The sequence below is a fragment of the Nycticebus coucang genome, chromosome 1 (genome assembly GCF_027406575.1).
Source record: "Nycticebus coucang isolate mNycCou1 chromosome 1, mNycCou1.pri, whole genome shotgun sequence".
NCBI lineage: Eukaryota > Metazoa > Chordata > Mammalia > Primates > Lorisidae > Nycticebus > Nycticebus coucang.
Window position 1 is genome coordinate 69,833,244 of NC_069780.1, and position 19,234 is coordinate 69,852,477.

The 19,234-nt window shown below is 38.9% G+C and overlaps 1 protein-coding gene across 1 annotated transcript in view; it reads right to left on the reverse strand.

Moving 5' to 3' along the window:
- Positions 1–19,234, reverse strand: part of FREM3 (FRAS1 related extracellular matrix 3) — a 109,275-nt gene that overhangs the window by 56,024 nt on the left and 34,017 nt on the right. Inside the window, exon 3 of the mRNA XM_053597733.1 lies at positions 5,315–5,461. Coding sequence (XP_053453708.1) covers positions 5,315–5,461 — 147 coding nt within the window. The remainder of the gene's footprint in view (positions 1–5,314; positions 5,462–19,234) is intronic.

Here is a 19,234-nt window from a genome sequence, read left to right on the forward strand (position 1 = left end):
ATTGAAAACAAAAGAATAATACAACAGATCAATAAATCAAAAAGCTGGTTTTTCGAAAAGGTCAATAAAATAGATAAACCTTTGGCCAACCTAATCAGGAAAAAAAGAGTAAAATCTCTAATCTCATCAATCAGAAACAACAAAGATGAAATAACTACAGACTCCTCAGAAATCCAAAAAATCCTTAATGAATATTACAAGAAACTTTATTCTCAGAAATATGAAAATCTGAAGGAAATTGACCGATACTTGGAAGTATGTCACCTTCTAAGACTTAGCCAGAATCAAGTGGAAATGTTGAACAGGCCCATATCAAGTTCGGAAATAGCATCAAACATACAAAACCTCCCTAAAAAGAAAAGCCTGGGACCAGATGGTTTCACGTCAGAATTCTACCAAGCTTTTAAAGAGGAATTAGTACCTATATTACTCAACCTGTTCCAAAAGGTAGAAAAAGAAGGAAGACTACCCAACACGTTCTATGAAGCAAACATCACCCTCATCCCCAAACCAGGAAAAGACCCAACAAGAAAAGAAAATTATACACCGATATCACTAATGAATATAGATGCAAAAATATTCAACAAGATTCTAACAAACAGAATCCAGCAACACATCAAACAAATTATACATCTTGACCAAGTCGGTTTTATCCCAGGGTCTCAAGGCTGGTTCAATATATGTAAATCTATAAATGTAATCCAGCACATAAACAAATTAAAAAACAAAGACCATATGATTCTCTCAATCGATGCAGAAAAAGCTTTTGATAATATCCAGCATCCCTTCATGATCAGAACACTTAAGAAAATCGGTATAGAAGGGACATTTCTTAAACTGATAGAGACCATCTACAGCAAACCCACAGCCAATATTATATTGAATGGAGTTAAATTGAAATCATTTCCACTTAGATCAGGAACCAGACAAGGCTGCCCATTGTCTCCATTGCTTTTTAACAGTGTAATGGAAGTTTTAGCCACCGCAGTTAGGGAAGAAAAGGCGATCAAGGGTGTCTATATAGGGTCAGAAGAGACCAAACTTTTGCTCTTCGCAGATGATATGATTGTGTATCTGGAAAACACCAGGGACTCTACTACAAAACTCTTAGAAGTGATCAAGGAATACAGCAGCGTCTCAGGTTACAAAATCAACATTCATAAATCGGTAGCCTTTATATATACTAACAATAGTCAAGTTGAAAAACAGTTAAGGACTCTATCCCATTCACAGTAGTGCCAAAAAAGATGAAATATTTGGGAATTTATCTAACAAAGGACGTGAAAGATGTCTATAAAGAGAACTATGAAACTCTAAGAAAAGCAATAGCTGAAAATATTAACAAATGGAAAAACATACCATGCTCATGGCTGGGAAGAATCAACATTGTTAAAATGTCTATACTACCCAAAGCAATATATAATTTCAATGCAATCCCTATTAAAGCTCCACTGTCATACTTTAAAAATCTTGAAAAAACAATACTTCGTTTAATATGGAATCAGAAAAAACCTCGAATAGCCAAGACATTACTCAGAAATAAAAACAAAGCAGGAGTGATTACGCTACCAGACCTCAGACTATACTACAAATCGATAGTGATTAAAACAGCATGGTATTGGCACAAAAACAGAGAAGTAGATGTCTGGAACAGAATAGAGAACAAAGAGATGAATCCAGCTACTTACCATTATTTAATCTTTGAGAAGCCATTAAAAACATTCAGTGGAGAAAAGATTCCCTATTTAACAAATGGTGCTGGATGAACTGGCTGGCAACCTGTAGAAGACTGAAACTGGACCCACACCTTTCACCATTAACTAAGATAGACTCTCACTGGATCAAAGATTTAAACTTAAGACATGAAACTATAAAGATACTAGAGGAGAGTGCAGGGAAAACCCTTGAAGAAATCGGTCTGGGCAAGTATTTTATGAGGACGACCCCCCGGGCAATTGAAGCAGCTTCAAAAATACACTACTGGGACTTGATCAAACTAAAAAGCTTCTGCACAGCCAAGAACACAGTAACTAAAGCAAGCAAACAGCCCTCTGAATGGGAGAAGATATTTGCAGGTTATGTCTCCGACAAAGGTTTAATAACCAGAACCCACAGAGAACTCAAATGCATTAACAAGAATAGAACAAGGGATCCCATCGCAGGCTGCGCAAGGGATTTGAAGAAAAACTTCTCTGAAGAATACAGGCGTGTGGCCTTCAGACATATGAAAAAATGTTCATCATCTTTAATCATCAGAGAAATGCAAATCAAAACTACTTTGAGATACCATCTAACTCCAGTGAGACTAGCCTATATCACAAAATCCCAAGACCAGAGATGTTGGCGTGGATGTGGAGAAAAGGGAACACTTCTACACTGCTGGTGGTAATGCAAATTAATACATTCCTTTTGGAAAGAGATATGGAGAATACTTAGAGATCTAAAAATAGATCTGCCATTCAATCCTGTAATCCCTCTACTGGGCATATACCCAGAAGACCAAAAATCACATCATAACAAAGATATTTGTACCAGAATGTTTATTGCAGCTCAATTCATAATTGCTAAGTCATGGAAGAAGCCCAAGTGCCCATCGATCCACGAATGGATTAATAAATTGTGGTACATGTACACCATAGAATATTATGCAGCCTTAAAGAAAGATGGAGACTTTACCTCTTTCATGTTTACATGGATGGAGATGGAACATATTCTTCTTGGTAAAGTATCTCAAAAATGGAAGAAAAAGTATCCAATGTACTCAGCCCTACTATGAAACTAATTTAGGGTTTTCACATGAAAGCTATAACCCAGTTACAACCTAAGAATAGCGGGAAGGGTGAAAGGGAGAGGAGGGTGGGGGGAGGTTGGTTGAGGGAAGGATATTGGTGGGATTACACCAGCGGTGCATTTTACAGGGGTATAGGTGAAACTTGGTAAACGGTCTATGAAGCTAGTGAATGATGCCCCATGAGTATATCAATGTACACAGCTATGCGCCTGTGGCTCAAGGAGTAGGGCGCCGGTCCCATATGCCGGAGGTGGCGGGTTCAAACCTGGCCCCGGCCAAAAACCAAAAAAAAAAAATAAGATACCCAAAGCTGTAAAACATGAAAATAATTTCTAATTTCTAGTGCTGTCTTTGCAAAACTGTGGAGGAAAGCCTGTATTTGTATCAGTTTGGTAACTGAGGATGACCATCCAGTATTTAGGAAAAGCCTCCTTTGGCCAAATGTTGGAGTGGAGAACATGAGGAAGAGCGAGTGATGTCCTCAGATGAAGCTTGTGTAGGGCTAGGTGGCGCTGCTGAAGGACTGGAGCAGCAGATGACTATTTAGTTAATTTTTGGTGAGCATCATCTCTGTGGGAGGTGCTGAGGATGTCACACGGAATTAGGTGCAGCAACCGCTACTCTCAAGAGGTTTCTGATTTGTGGGGAGATAGATGAACAGGTGGTTTCGATTCTGTTTGATGAATACCATGGAATAGTAATGCTAGGTGCCATTTACCGATCATCTGTTGTGTGCCAGGGATCAATCGCTAGATTGACTTATAATCACTATTATAAATAATACAGAAATACACCTTGAGGTGAAAAATCTACACATAAGGAAACCAAAGCTCTTTTGAATGCTATGAAAAAGAGTAAGAATCAGAGCAAGAAGTCGCACTCCACAGTTTCATTTCTGTTTTTCTTCTAGATCCTGTGCTTTGGATATTAGCCTGGGTTGGGATGAAGACTTTAGGAAGACTTTTCTGGAGCAACACAGTAAAATATTTTAGAGGTTCATTTTTATGGTGTTGTGGTTTTAAGTAGCATTATGTAGGCTGACTGTAGCTCACTTAACAACAAAGATTGGTGACTAGCACATGCCCCATGCTATTCTTGGGGTCAGACATAACCTGGCCTTATGCAGCTGGAAATCTACTGGGGAAGACAGCAGACAAATAGACGCCCAATCTGCGCCATGAAAACCCATCAAGTGGAGCACAAGGACAGAGCACGGCAGAGGCGTTGGCTTATACAGGGAGAACAGAGGTCTTCTGAGGGCTTCAGTTAGTCTGCAAACAGTCAAATGGCCTTATTCTTAAACCAGGATATGAAAATATTTCCTGGCATATTAACCCAACTGCACAAGAAGCCCTTGAGATAAAGAGCTTTGGAGGCAGAGACCTATAGGAAAAAGGAGGCATATTTCCCCCTAATGGCTGGAAGCGAGTCCCACCATGTGTTGAGGAGGTACCCGGGGGTGTAGACTGAGGCTGAAGGCCACCCAAAAGTCACTTGCTCCTTGGCTGACCCTCGAACAGTGGTTCTCAACCTTCCTAATGCTGTGGCCCTTTAATACAGTTCCTGGGGGTTGCAACCCACAGGTTGAGAACCGCTGTAGAAGAACAGTCTGACTGTAGAAGCCTCGAGCCCAGAGAGGAGCCTGGAGATTGCTTCTTGATTGCTTGTTTTCTCTTGAGCCCATTTTCCCCTGGCTTCTCACCAACAGTTTTGATACATTAGCTGGACTCTGAGTGGAGTCCTGCCTGTCTGGGAAACAGAATGTTCATTTGTGAAATGAAGGTAACACCCCCATCTGTTTTCTCAATAGGTTATGAAAATAAAGCTAAAATGATCTCTGAAAATTCTTGCAGCTAAAGATGTTATGAAAATGCAATGCATATTATAACAATTATTGTTAATTATTAATGATGATAATGAGATATTTTATGAAGGCATTACATGTGTGTCTCCTCCAAGGAGACGTATTTTTGTACTAGGTCCTTGTAAAACAGACAAATTTGACACTGTGTATTGTCTCAAGGAATTTATAACCTAAGAAGGTTAAAACAATTATACATAATCCAAAGAAACAGCTAGAACTTAATACAATAATGCATTTTGTTCTCATAAATAGGCTTTCTAAAGACACAGCTAGAGCTAAGCCTACTAATAGAGGCTTAAAAATAACTTTGAAGGTAATTGACTTGGGGATGATGGGATGGCTCTGAAACATCTTAATCTTTCTGGAGTCCTTTGAATTGTAAAAGAGAGAAAGAATATAACTTGTTAGAAAGAGGCAAACAAAGGAAGGGGGATAACAAATTGACATATATCTAAATCCACAACTCTCGTGGAGCAAAAATCACAGCACCGTTTCACACGTAATTTTTTTACATGTATCATGTCACATTTTTGAGCAAATCATGAGCACCACCCCCAAAGCAGTTATTGATTCTCATTCAGTCTTTCTTACCATTATTTTTAGGCCTGAATTTCATGTTTCCATGACTTTTCACCAACAACTAATCCAGAATTACTTACTGACAAGGGATGTTTCTCCAAGGTATCCTCTGCGTGTGAGGGCCACTTCTAAGAACGTGGAATCTTCATCCACAATGTAGTATTCTTTCTCCAAAGAAAGCCAAGCCCAGTTTAGATGGAAGGGCTGATTTGTTAGTGCATTTCCTCCTGCAATTGACAGGGGCAAAGGAGGAGTCAGCTGGAGTCTGATGGAAAAAATCAGTGATCAGGGTATACATTTTGCTTCCAAAGCCAAGGAAAACATAGTCTCCCCCCCTCCCTTTTTTTGTGGGGAAAGAAAAAATTCTTTACTTTTCTAGAGAGTGCCATGAGCACCATCTTAAATCCTATTCCCTCCACTTTCTGTGTAGATCCAGGTGCCTCCTTTTCATAAAGGGCCCCATGCACCAGGTTTCCAAAGAGCCAGAGCTTAGTACTTTTAAATTCAGCTCCTACTCACCCTTTGCTCCACCCTTCTCTCTCTGCCTTCCTTGTTCACTTCTCTCTCTGCCTCCTTCCTCCATTTCTTTTTCTGCCCTGTGATTTACTCTTCTGGATTATTTGTTTATCCATTTGCTGTCATATTCATCTGGGAGTTTCTTGAAGGAAGTGCCCACATTATGTTTACTTATTTTGTCATATTTCATGTGTGTAAATTTTCAAATCATACATAGAAAACATCTGTCTAAAAGTGGAGATTTTCTGATTGTCAAATTACTTAAATGAATTTACCACAAAAAGAGTAACCCCGATAACCTAAAAACATTTCAGGTATCTTTTCAGATATCTTTTGTGTTTGATAATTATAGTAAAAACTGTATGAATGCACTCAAGAGTTCTCTCACAGATTTAAGTTATAATCTAAGTTTCAGAAAAATGATCAATGAAAAATTGCAATGGACAAATTAAGCCATCTGTTTAATTATTCTGAAAACATTTGTGAGTACCTGCTCTCTACTCTCCACTCTTCTAAGTGTTGAGAATAGAGTGATGGAAGTGACAAAATCCCTGTTCTCATGGAGCTTACTTTCCAGTGGAGGGAAAAAAGCAAATAACATATTTTATGCTTGATGGTGAAAAGTACCATGAAGAAAAATAATCAAGATAGGTGGATAAAGCATGACCAGTAATAAGAAGGGATGACTTCATGTAGAAAGAGTGATTAGCAGACTTTATAAAAGGGGTGTTAATTGATTAGAGATCAGAAGAAAGAATATTTTAGGCAAAGGGAAGAACAAGCACAAAATAAATGTCTCTCTATAAAAACTGATCAATATTTTGTCTTGACCAACTGCCTTCTCCGGCTCTAGTCCCTTCTGAAGCTCTTTTCATTCTTTGCCTATCAGTCAGCATTTAAGAAGGTGCACTAGCTTTTTCAGGCCAGCGGTGTTCATTATGGCCACTTAGCTAACATGATTTTGTTTTCTGACTTTTCAGCAGCTTTTGAGCTTCCTTTTCATATTCTTTTCATTGGAGAATTTGACATTTGATGAGTCCCACCACCTATAGGAAAAACTAAAAATATCATTTTGTATCCTCTTGTATAGCTAGGACATTCTGTCAATAGCTTGGGACTTTGATAAGGAAGTGTGTAGTGGGAGGCTGCAGGCACCACATGGAGTCCATCTCTTGGGGGGCGCTGCAGTGGAAGCATTTGTTTTTTATACATGTTGGTAGCAGATGTCCAGTGTTCAGGCACAAGCTGTGCAAGCTGTGGTGTCTGTTCCTAGTGACAAGGGCAATCCATGGAGTGCTGTGTCATCCTTTTTAGTAGCACAGCCTATTATTCTGTCTCTCTTTCTGGCCTCCTGGAGATACTATGAAAGCTTAATGCTATGCCATATCTTGGCTTAAATAGCTACAGTAGGTTTGGAACTAAAAAAACTTAATTGATTCACCAATGAACTTGTTTTTGTCTTAGTTGAGGTCGTAAAGGAATAGGAATACACTGGTTAATTAAGGTGAAAATAATTAGCACAATGGTGGCACACACTAGGCACTCAAGAAACTGGGTACATTAAGGTGGATATCAAGGCACACTTTTAATGAAAAGGAAGGAGAAAATAAGAACACATCAATATTTTTGAATGTATAAATCAATGAACTACAGGGAACCATTTATTTGCTCATTTGCACATTCTACAATTATTTCGAAGTGAAACCATACATCAGGCTCAGTGCTAAAGATTTTACTAATGGATGTGGGTCACAAGACATGCCAGGTATAAGTTTCTTCAGGCTTTAAGAGACAATAAGAGCTTACGTATTAAGCAGTGACAGTGGAAAGGGAAAGGATTGGTTAGAAAGAGAAATTAAGTGAAGGAGCTCAGGAAATTTCACCTCAAAATATGACTCGTTGGTATAAAGAGTATTTGAAATAAAGACCCTTAGATTAGTAAGCCCTTGGAAGGGGCTTTCTTTTTATCTGTACAACTGGATAGTTTCATTAAAAGAACAGAGGAATTCCCTTCCCTTCCTTTCCCTTCCCTTCCCTTCCTTTCCCTATTATCTCAATACATGGCAGGAAAGAAAACTCATGTCATACACACACACACTCACAGAGATATAGAAATAGTTATAGATGTGTGTGTGTTATATATATGTCTATTATGAAAGTTGATCATACAAATTTTGGCATTCCTGTCAATTAAAACAGAATCAATTCTGTGAAGGGGAAATTGAGAGCAGGAGAAGAGTGGAGAAGCCAAGGGTGAAAAGCACTCACAGTACAAAATATTACTCCAAAAATGTAATTCTCTGCAAGCCTGACCACTGAAACTACTTGTAAGCTGAAACCAGTTTTATCTGTAACTTCCAAGATAACTTGCTACATCTATCAGATTAATTTTAATAATCACCACCACTCACCAATCAGAGGTTGCCAGCTCCCCAACCTTTACTAGTCCCAATGAACTTTCTCAGAGTAACATTTCATTTTGTTTTTTCTTAAATAAAAACTCTAACCTTCTCTTGTTCTTTGAATACACTGAAGACCACCTGATCTGTGTGTATGCCCCAAATTGCAATTCTTTCTCCCCAAATAAAATATTAAATTTAGAAAAAACAAAAAAAAAAGAATGCAACCAGACCTGGACCAAATCATTTTAAACATTAATACCTGTCTCTCAGGTTAATTTATAAGTCAATCTACAAGCCATTCATCCTCCTTAGAAACCATGTATTGCCCCTAAACAGAATTACCCTATACACTTCCTCTCCACACACACCTCTCACCCCTTCCTGCCTCACCAGACAAGTATAAAAATATCTAGAGCCCATTGGGATTTTGGGTGGTCACTCTGTGATTTTCCATGTGCACAAGGTACATAAACCTGTTCCTTTTATTCATCTATCCTGACTGTGAGTTGATCTTTTAGTGAACTAACAGTGGAAAGGGCAAAATCCCCCTCCCCTTACTTAAGGAAGAATCAACGGGTGGTAGGATGTGACTAGATCCTTGAACAAGTGATGAGCACTGTCAAAAATTACCCACAGAGCGCAGAGGGGGCAGCTGGAGCAGTCATGTGGTGGACTAGTAGTGATATCCAAAGTAGAGGAGTCAAGAGGGAGGATAGCTAGTGAGTTAGTCTGGTTTTAGACGTGGCTTTGAAGTGATAGTAAGAGGTCCAACGGGCAAAGTTCATCAAAGAGGCAGAGGCAAGAAATATGAATTTGGGAGGAAGTGTGATACAGAAGTCTTCTCTGAAGGAAAGTTTTAAAGTCAAATTTCTGAAAGTTTAACCATAGAGATAGACCCTTACACATGGCTGGGCCTGGTCAGGGAACGCTGCTAAGATGGAAGGTCCATGTGTGAGGGTCTGTTGCCAGAATTTCTCCCTCTTTATCTTTGAGTCCTTTACTTGAGTCCTTTATCTTAGACAGTCAAAGAATGAACTCTTGGACCACACAGATAAGCAACGGGATAGAGTTTATTGACAGAGAAAGGAATAGAGAAGGAAAGAAGGGCAACAGAACCTCTGGCAGCAGAGGGGTGGGGAACCTGACTGGGAAGCCCCTGTGGCCTCTTCTCTAGGCGTTCATATGCTTCCTGAGAGCAGGGGCTCTGGGGAATGCATCTCCAAGACATGTCCCCATGGGCCAGAGGGCGACAGACAGAAAATAGTTAGCAAATGAACATATTTAGCAAATGAATCTTTACAGTCCCTAGCCCAGGTGAGGCAGCAGGATGTGTGTTTCCCTCCAGGAGAAATCTCTCAGATAAGACACCAATCAAGTGCTTTCCTCTGATCTTGCTTGAGTCCAGAAAATGTGGTTTGGAAAGGCCTGTTTGCCCAGCTCTAGACAAATTAGGGTCCCTGTCTAGCTCTGAATGGGGGAACCCTGTATCAGGTCAGTTATAGGCTCCCTGGCTTCTGAAGTTAGAGAATTCAGAGGGGTGTGGCAGTGGGGGGAGGTGATGTGGTCCTTCTGGATGGGGCCAGAGAGATCACTGTCCAGGACTTAGCTGTGACCCCTGTCCTCCTGCACGTTTCATTAGGGAGCACCCAATTTCTTCCCTCAGACCCGGCAGCAGGCAGTCAGCCAGATGATGCATAAGTGATTATATTTTGCATCTGAGAGGTGGTTTAATGCACAATAAATAAAAGCGCAGATTCTGGATTGTATGAAAACCCAGTTTATGTAAGTCAAGGACTTTGTGTAGCTGACACTACATACTTCAATGAAGGAGAAACTGTAGAAAAAGAGGATCAAGATCCCTAAACTTTGGGGACAGTTGCATTTGGAAGCCAGCGAAGGAAAAATCAGTAACAGAATAGAAAATAAGAGCCATTATTAGTTTTACAATGTGAATTAGTTTTTTATTCACATTGTAAAAGTCTAGCATAAAATGATCACCTAGAAGTAAAAAAGAACAGATTCAGGCATAAGCATGACCTTCATTCATACCAAAGAAAGATGATTTGTTATTTGCTAAATCAAATTGCCTTAGCGACTTGTGCTTCAGCACATGGTTTTCAACCTCAGTACTATCGACAGTTTGGGCTGGATAATTCTTTTGTGAGGGGTTGTCCTGGGGCTTGCAGGATGCTCAGCAACCTCCTTGGCCATTATCTGCTAGATACTAACAGCGGTCCCTCCTTGCTCCCTCTACACCCTCTGCTGTGGCCATTAAAAGTATCTCCAGGTACTGAAAAATGTCCCCTAGAGGGAAAACTCCCTACTGGCTAAGAACTAACAGTATAGGTGAAAGGAAAGGGTTTTATTGCATCTCTGATAAAATCTTTGTGTGTCTCACCCTTCTTCTGTGTGGGAGAATGATGAGACATTTTAGATGTGAATGTGGCAGAGAGAATCCAATACTTCCTACTGAATTCAGAAGGTAGCCTCAGCATTGACTAAGTTAATGGGAGGAAAATTGTAAGGACATAACATCAAGTATATTAAAACTATTTTTCCTGTGGGAAAATCAGAGTTTAAATGTCAGGGAGAAGAGCTGTTTCGTGGGGTTTGATTTACCATCACACTTCTCCAGGCAGTAGTTTGAAGTGGAAACATCAGTTGTCAGGTTCAGCCGGGAAGACCTGAGGCTCTGTCTTCTCACACAGCACACATGGCAACTTCCTCAGTTTCTGTCCCCCTAAACGTAAGGTGAGGACAAAGGAGGAACAAAAGGGGCTTTGTGTGTGTGAGAGAGACCCTGTGCATGGGGGAGGGGAGGGCAAGTGTCACCTTTATAACTTAAGCTGTAATTAATATTATTATATTAATATTAATATATTATCTTTCTATTATCAGACAGGAGAACTATGTTCTTTTTTTTTTTTAAACAACTATGCAGAGGCTGGGCTTGGTGGCTCATGCCTATAATCCTAGCACTCTATGAGGCTGAGGCAGGGAGATTGCCTGAGCTCAGGAGTTTGAGACCAGCTGGAACAAGAGCAAGACACTCTCTCTAATACAAAAGGAAAGAAAAAATAACCAGGTATTGTGGTAGGCACCTGTAGTCCCAGCTCCTTGGGAGACTGAGGCAAGAGGATGGCTTGAGCCCAAGAGTTTGAGGTTACTGTGAGCTATGATGCTAGGGCGACTGAGTGAGACTTTGTCCATTCTCTTCTTGAAGAATAATAGGCTATTTTGTGCATCTACACATCGAGTTTTTAAGAGAGGAGGGAAAAGAGCCTAAAGAATAACAAAGAGATGAGATATCCACAGTCCTTTCTCTAGTTGTATACTCCTGAGCTGCAGAGATGCTACCTCCCAGACAAGGCCCCCAAATACCCTTCTGCAATTTTTGAAAATGTGGAGCAGGTGGTGGAGGGAGAGATCTTTGTATGCACATGGTGGTGGGTGAGGGCAGAGGGGGTGGCAGATATCAGGCTTCCAGTGACTTACAAGGAGATGTGTGATATATTCTTTTTGGAACTGTCCTCAAATTGTCTTGATGATATTTATTTGGCTCTCCATTTTGGAGAACAAAAATCTAACATGTTAGTGCTATGCATAACAATGCAATTTTCTCTACCCCTTTTCTTTTTGTTAAAATAGAGCTCTTCAGCTGGGCACAGTAGCTCACCTCCAAGTACTTTGGAAAGCTGAAGTAGGAGGATCGCTTGAGGCCAGGAGTTAAGGACCAGCTTGAGTAATATAGTGAGACCTCTTCTCTGTATTAAAAAAAATACTAATCAGGTATGGCAGTAGTCCCAGATACTCAGCTACTCAGGAGGCTGAGGGAGGAGGATCACTTGAGCCCTGGAGTTTGAGGTTGCAGTGAGCTATGATGATGCCACTACAGTCTATCCCGGGCAGAGAATGAGACTCTGACTGTCTAGACTGGACATGCATCACAAGTACATATCAGTATAGTAAGCCCCATTCCTTATGTTGAGCACCTCTGTTTGTTGAACAGTTTATTCCAGTCCCTTGGGTGGTCAACTTATAGAAGTTCTACTGTAATAGAATATAATAATTTAATATAGCAACTTCCGGTTTAGAGACCAAAATAATCATGCTCCGTTTTGGATATAATCTAAAAAGGACTTGCTGCTTTCACATACTGAAATAGAGAACCATTTTCTCCATTTTTATATCTCACTCTATGTTTTTCCCTCCTCATTGGAGGTAAAGATGTTTGATTCCTAGGCACTAGATTGCTTAGGACACCAGGTCTTGCTGGGTCCTAAGCAATCTAGTAATTTCAATATATTGTTTATGACAGAGCCCTGATTTATCGCTAATGAGAAGACAGGGTGCAGTGTATCCCAGTACACCTGCAAGAGGGCCCGGGGGTGGGGGGAAGCTCAGCACCACGGAGAGGCCACGCCTGCCTAGGGAAGTGCCACACCTAGCCGCATCATCTGCCCTTATAGCGCTTATTTCATACTCACTCTTTTTATTACTCTGTGAAACAATTTACATTCATCTTCAAAATATTAATTTGGTGGTATCTTAAATTTTTTCTTTCAGAGATTGTTCCCTTCTGTGTTGCAATTGTCATAAAAATCAAATGTGAAGATGTTTGTGAAAATTTTAGAAAAGTTTGAATTTCCCTAAACCTAAGTTTGCAGGGTTCCAAGTGGGAAGCGAGTACTTCTTCATGGACAGAGGTCACAGAAGGAGAAATTTTTCTACTCAGAATCTGAGCAGGAGGCTGGCTAGGCCAGCAGGGTGACTCTACTAGATCAAACCAAAAAGAATTGTTATTTTCTTCAGATCAAAAATGGCTGAAGGTCAGCAATTTCATATAGTTCAACTTGATATATGGAAAGGTCATCTGGAGAGAGTCTGAGAACTGGACTCAGAGTTAAGAGGCTGGGCTGGAGTCTTGGCAACACCACTAAGTAGAAGGGTGGCTCTGGGTGAATCACTCATTCCCTCACCACTCAAATGAGGGAGTGGAATTAGAGATTTTCTGAGTTTCTCTTCAGGTCTGACATTGCAAGATTCTTTCTGCCCCCTTAGAATATGGTGCCATCAGAGCAAAAGAGAAAGCATATTAACTTATTATATCCCAGTTTGGACAAACAATAATATCACTCAACATAAATCAGTGTAATGTGATAAATCAAATGTTAGTTTTAAGCACGAGTAAGGAGGGTGAGTTCTCCTGAAGGCACACAGACTGTCTGGGTACAGAAGACCCTGGTAGATCTAGAGGTAGATCTTAACCCTGACTGCCTACTACAGTGAAGTCCTTTCATATACATTATCTCATGTGAAAATCCAATCTTTACAACAACTTGGAAGAGTAGGAACAGATATATTTGACATTTGGCAAATGAAATACCTGTGGTTTAGTAACCGTGCCTCACTCAAGATCACAGAGCTCGTAAATAAAGAAATGTGCAAAGTTGTCCATGATCTGGGGGACTCTACATTTAGTCTTAGCCAGAAGATCAAGAAGTGATGACGATCTGGATCCTCTCTACCTTTCCGTCATCTCCGACTTCTCTTACTGCCCTTGGAGTCTATGTGCTGGTTACACCAAGCTCATGGTGCTGTTTCACAGCTCTGAAAAACCTTTATTCACCCTATAAGGCCCAGTTTAAAGGATGTCCCTTGATAAAGCTTCCTGTGGCAATGGTTTATCTCTGCTACCCTTGCATACACCTTCTTTGTTACACCGTTCATGCTACTGCAATTAATTGTCTACATGTCAGTCTCTTTCTAGATTTGGATCTAATTGCTGGTGTCTTTTAATCTTGGAGTCCCTAACACACAGCACTGTTTGTGGCAATTAACAGGGTCTCTACAAATAGCTATTGAATGACTGAATGCTTCTTGGAGAAAAACTGACCTCAATGTAGATTTCAAGAAGAATAGAGTGACCACCCCTAATAATTATACATATGTAGAATTTGTAATTGTATTGATTTTATTACCTTGTTCATAACTAGGTATAAATCAGCTAAAAATTTCTGGTAATAGGGTGGTGCCTATGGCTCAAAGGGGTAGGGCGCTAGCCCCATATGCTGGAGGTGGCGGGTTCAAACCCAGCCCTGGCCAAAAACTGCAAAAAAAAAAAAAAAAAAAAAAAGAAATCTGGTAATATCATAGTGTAAGGTCATAAATTTTTCTAGTTAGCAATAGAGCCAGTATCTAAAATCAAGCTTTTAGATTTTTAGCTTAGAGCTTCCTCTTCTACAAAATGCTGTGTGTACAGCCAGGCTATGAGCCAATCTTTAAGTCTGAGGGTCTTGTTTTAAAAAATCTTATTTAAAAAATGATGAAAATAATGCCTCACATTTCCATAGTACATAATTTTAACTTTTTATTCAATTTTTGTGTTCTCCTTGTGTTCTGTAAGTTGATCATGACACACTGGTCATATTTCTTTATACTTGATTGGCATAAAAAATGATTATAATAAATAAAAATTAATATTTGCTAAAAATACATCATGTACTATATACCTTAGGAAGGCCTGGTTCCTTATCAAACCAAGGTCTTAAGTTTCCTTGTATGTGCCGAACACAAAGGTCAGCCTCACTAAGGTCAGTGACTAGTAGTTGTGAAATGTTGGGGGTAAAAGTCAGAATCACTTTCCCAAAATAAAGAGATAAATGTAACATCAACATTCCAGCTTAAGGAGTGCTCAAAGGAGATATAAAATAATTCCAAGAGCAATTTGATTCATAAATGTGAGGAAAGGGGAGCCACCTGAAGGTCTACCTGAAAAAGGACATAAAAAGGAAGTGTTATGGTAGTATAAAAATAAAGTCCTACTCATCAGAGGCCAGATTTTAGAATCAAGAATATTCACTGACAATTGTTAAGTGAATTCAGTTGAAGTTCGGAACCATTCAACAAACCTCCAAAATGAATGGAGAATGAGGTCTGATTGAGAGTTATTTTTAAAATTTAATGAAACAATAATTAGAGAGGAAAGGTTGGAAGCTAAGTAAACCACAGCATGGCTCTGTAGCAATAATCTCCATTGTTAGTCCACACATTATAAAATTGGTGAAGCCAGATTTTCAACTGATGTCATTAGCCTCGTTCTTGGCAAGCACTTATCAGTCTAAGAAGATAAGCTGAACTTTTCTTTTTAGGGGAAGCATTCCATTTGCCAGCAATTCCTTCCTGCCAGACCACAAATCAACAACTGCTAGATAAATAAAAAACTTCTACTTAACTTATAGACTCTTGGGTAATATATTCATTTTTTCTAGAAATAAAAATGCCTTTTTAATAGTACAACTTAGAAATGGTCCCTGTGGATTCTGCTAAAGCAATCAACTGTCAAACTCATAAATCTTATAGGCCCTGAGGACAATGGAACTGGGTCTGTTAGGCATCATTTTGAATGATGCTATAGAGTGGCAAAATAAACAATGGCAGAATAGGTCATAGCTGAGTCATGTTCAGTGGAAGACTGAACCTGGATACTGCCTGCCATCATGGTAGAGAGAAATTCAATTTAACACAATTTAAGATATCTAGGAATAAACTTAACCAAAGAAGTGAATGATATCTACACTGAAAACTATAAAACAGTGGTGAAGAAATTAAAGAAGACACAAATAAATGAAAAGATATCCTGTGTCCGCAAATTGGAGGAATTTGTATTATTAAAATGGCCATATTACTCACAGCAATCTACACATTTAAAGCAATTCCTAACAAAATACCAGTGACATTCTTCACAAAAATATGAAGAACAATTCTAAAATCACAACAGATCCTGAATGGCCAAAGCAATGCTGAGCAAAAAGAACATGCTGGAGGCATCACTGTACCTGACTTCAAACTATATTACAATAGCTACAATAGTCAAAATAGCATGGTTGGCATAAAAACAGATCTATAGACCCATGCATAAAATACATTCATGCAGCTACAACCAAGTGCCTTTCAGCAGGGGTACTAAACAATACACATTGAGGAAAAGGCCATCTCTTCAATAAATGGTGTTGGGAAAATTAGTTATTCACATGCAGAAGAATGAGACTAGACCCTAATCTCTAACCATATAAAAAAATCTACTCAAAATGAATAAAAAGCTTAAATGTAAAACCCCAAACTATGAAAGTACTAGAATAAAACATAGGAGAAACACTTCATGACATTGGGCTGGCAAGGATTTTTAAAATAAGGCCTCAGGGCGGCGCCTGTGGCTCAAAGGAGTAGGGCACCGGCCCCATATGCTGGAGGTGGCAGGTTTAAACCCAGCCCCGGCCAAAAACTGCAAAAAAAAAAAAACAAACAAACAAAAAAATATATATATATATATACATATATAAAATAAGACCTCAAAAGCACAGGTAACAAAAGCAAAAATAGATGAATAGGATCATACCAAATTAGCACAGCAAAGGAAACAATTAACAGAGAGAAGAGACAACTTACACAATGGGAGAAAAAGTTGGCAGACTAGACATTTGGCAAGGGGTTTATATACAGAATATGCCAGAAACTTAAACAACTTAACATCATAAAACCAAACAATCTGACTAAAAATGGGTAAAAGATCTTAGTGAACATTTCTCAAAAGAAAACATACAAATGACCAACAAGTATATGAAAAAATGCTCAACATCACTAATCATCAGGGAGAAGTAAATCAGAATCACAATGAGACACTACCTCACTCTAGTGAGAATGACTGTTATCAAAAGGCAGAAGAAGGTAAATGTTAGTGAGGATGTTGAGAAAAGGGAACCCTTACATGCTGTTGGCAGGACTGTAAATTATTAGTACAAGTATTATGGAAAACAGTGAGAAGTTCCCCAAAAAGTTAGAAATAGAACTACCATATGATTAAGCAATTCTACTATTGGGTATATATCCAAAGGAAATGAAATCCATATGTTGAAGAGATCCATGCACTCCCATGTTTATTGCAGCACTATTTACAAAAGCCAAAACAGGCAGCAACCAATGTGTTTATCGATAGCTGAATGAATAAAAAAATTGTGGTATGCATACATAATGAAATTCTATTTAGCCATAAAGAGGGGGAAATCCTGTCATTTATAATAATATGAATGAACCTGGAAGTGTTCTTGGTAAGCGAAATAAGCCAGGCACAGAAAACAGGAAGAGAAATACTGTATTTCTCTTTCACATTCACTTACATGGAATCTTAAAAAAAGTTGATATCATAGAAGTAGAGCATAGAAAAGTGGTTACCAGAGATTGGGGAGGGGAGGTAAGAGGGGGGAATAGTGAGAGGCTGGTTAGCAGGTAAAAGTTACACTGTCATCACATTATGGGATGTGATGCCCACTCACATTATGGGCCTCATCTACTGAGACCTTAAATTCAACTGATTATAAGTGTTAATCACATCCACAAATACCTTCACAGCAACATCTAGACTAGCGTTTGGCCAGACAACTGAGCACCATGACGCATAAAATTAATCATCACATTGAGCCAACACAGACATTTCCCCAAGACAAAATTCTGCCTCAGGACCACAGCATAGAAACCCTGGCCAAGTTTCCCACCTGGAAACTGGCCTGCCCTGAGGATTTCAGACTTGAGAATACAATATTACCTCTGAATTTCTGGTCTGTCCTACAGAGATGGGATTTACCAGCCCCTATAATTGTGTGGGCTAATAAATCCATCATCTATCTATCTATCTAATCTATCTATTTATGTACATATTGGTTCTTTTTATATTTCCCTAGAGAACTTAGACTAATACAGTTACCATAATGTTAATACCATCATATTTTTCTCTCTGATATGTTAAATTTTTCTAATTTCAGTCACCTTACAATATCTTATGTCTTAGATACTTTTAATTATTTTTTACATTTGGCTTCTGTTTTCATATTTTGTTTGCTTGTTTTAATCTAGTAAAGAACATTTTTCATGTAGCCATTGTAACAAGAACCCTTTGTAGGTGGAGTTTTTTTTTTTCTCCAGCAAGAGAGATGAACTATTTTAATGTTAGCTAATTTGACAAAAGAGCTTTTATGAAGATTCAAATTCAGACCCTTCATGAGAGAAAACACAATGGATAGAAAAGAAAAATAAAATAAGTCATCTATGTTTATAAAACTGGACCAACATTGAGAATTATTGAAAAATACTAGGAAAGATTAGAAACATAACCAAAAGCTTAAGAATGATATAAAATACACCTAATATCCGTTCAAATATCCTCAGAGAGAAACCTGAATTGTAAAATTGATGCATGGCAGCGTTACTTAAACTGAGGTATTTTCATGAGCTAAAGATTAGCTTTTATTCTTTAACTTAACAAATCTTACTTTTACAAAATAAAACCAATTTCATTTTAATAAAGATAGTAAAACAAAGCGAATTATCATCTACCAAGGAAATTTGTAGTAATGAAATTCCATATCTGTTAAATTTTCTTGTAAAGTTTTTGATGAGATTGTATTGCAGTCATAGATTTCTGCCTCAACAGTGCAGAAATCCTAACAGGACTGTGTCTGAGCCTCACGGGCAGTTTCAAGTCTTCATCGTCACGACGTTCTCCTTTGTCACATCCGTGCTCCACATCTTACGTTCTTCCATCTTCTTGGCTCACCTCATTCATCAGACAATCGGATCAGGACTTCAGCCTTCTGCAAACCTCTGCATTTCTCCCAAAACCATACATAGGCCACATGGACTCTTGTTTACTTTTCCTTTGTGAAAATTAAATATACTAATGCCAACCTAGGGAAGGAGAAATGTTAACCTGGGAGTGTTAACAAGACTCTTCATAAGGTTTAAATTTCCCACTCATTTCAGGCATCAATAACATATATTGACAACATTTTTGGTGATAGGTATGACTTTCCTGGAATAGTTGAAGACTCTCATGACTTCCCATGAGGCTTTCTTCCTCGGCTTGGAGTACCTGCATTGGAAGGCTGCATGCAAATCTTTTTCTCATCTTGTCTGTCACCGCATATGACAAATGAGCCTCCACATACTTCCTACCATTGTACTAGATGACAGAATCGCTCCAGATTATTTATGACAAATCAAGATTCTGTTTGTATATCAGTTAATACC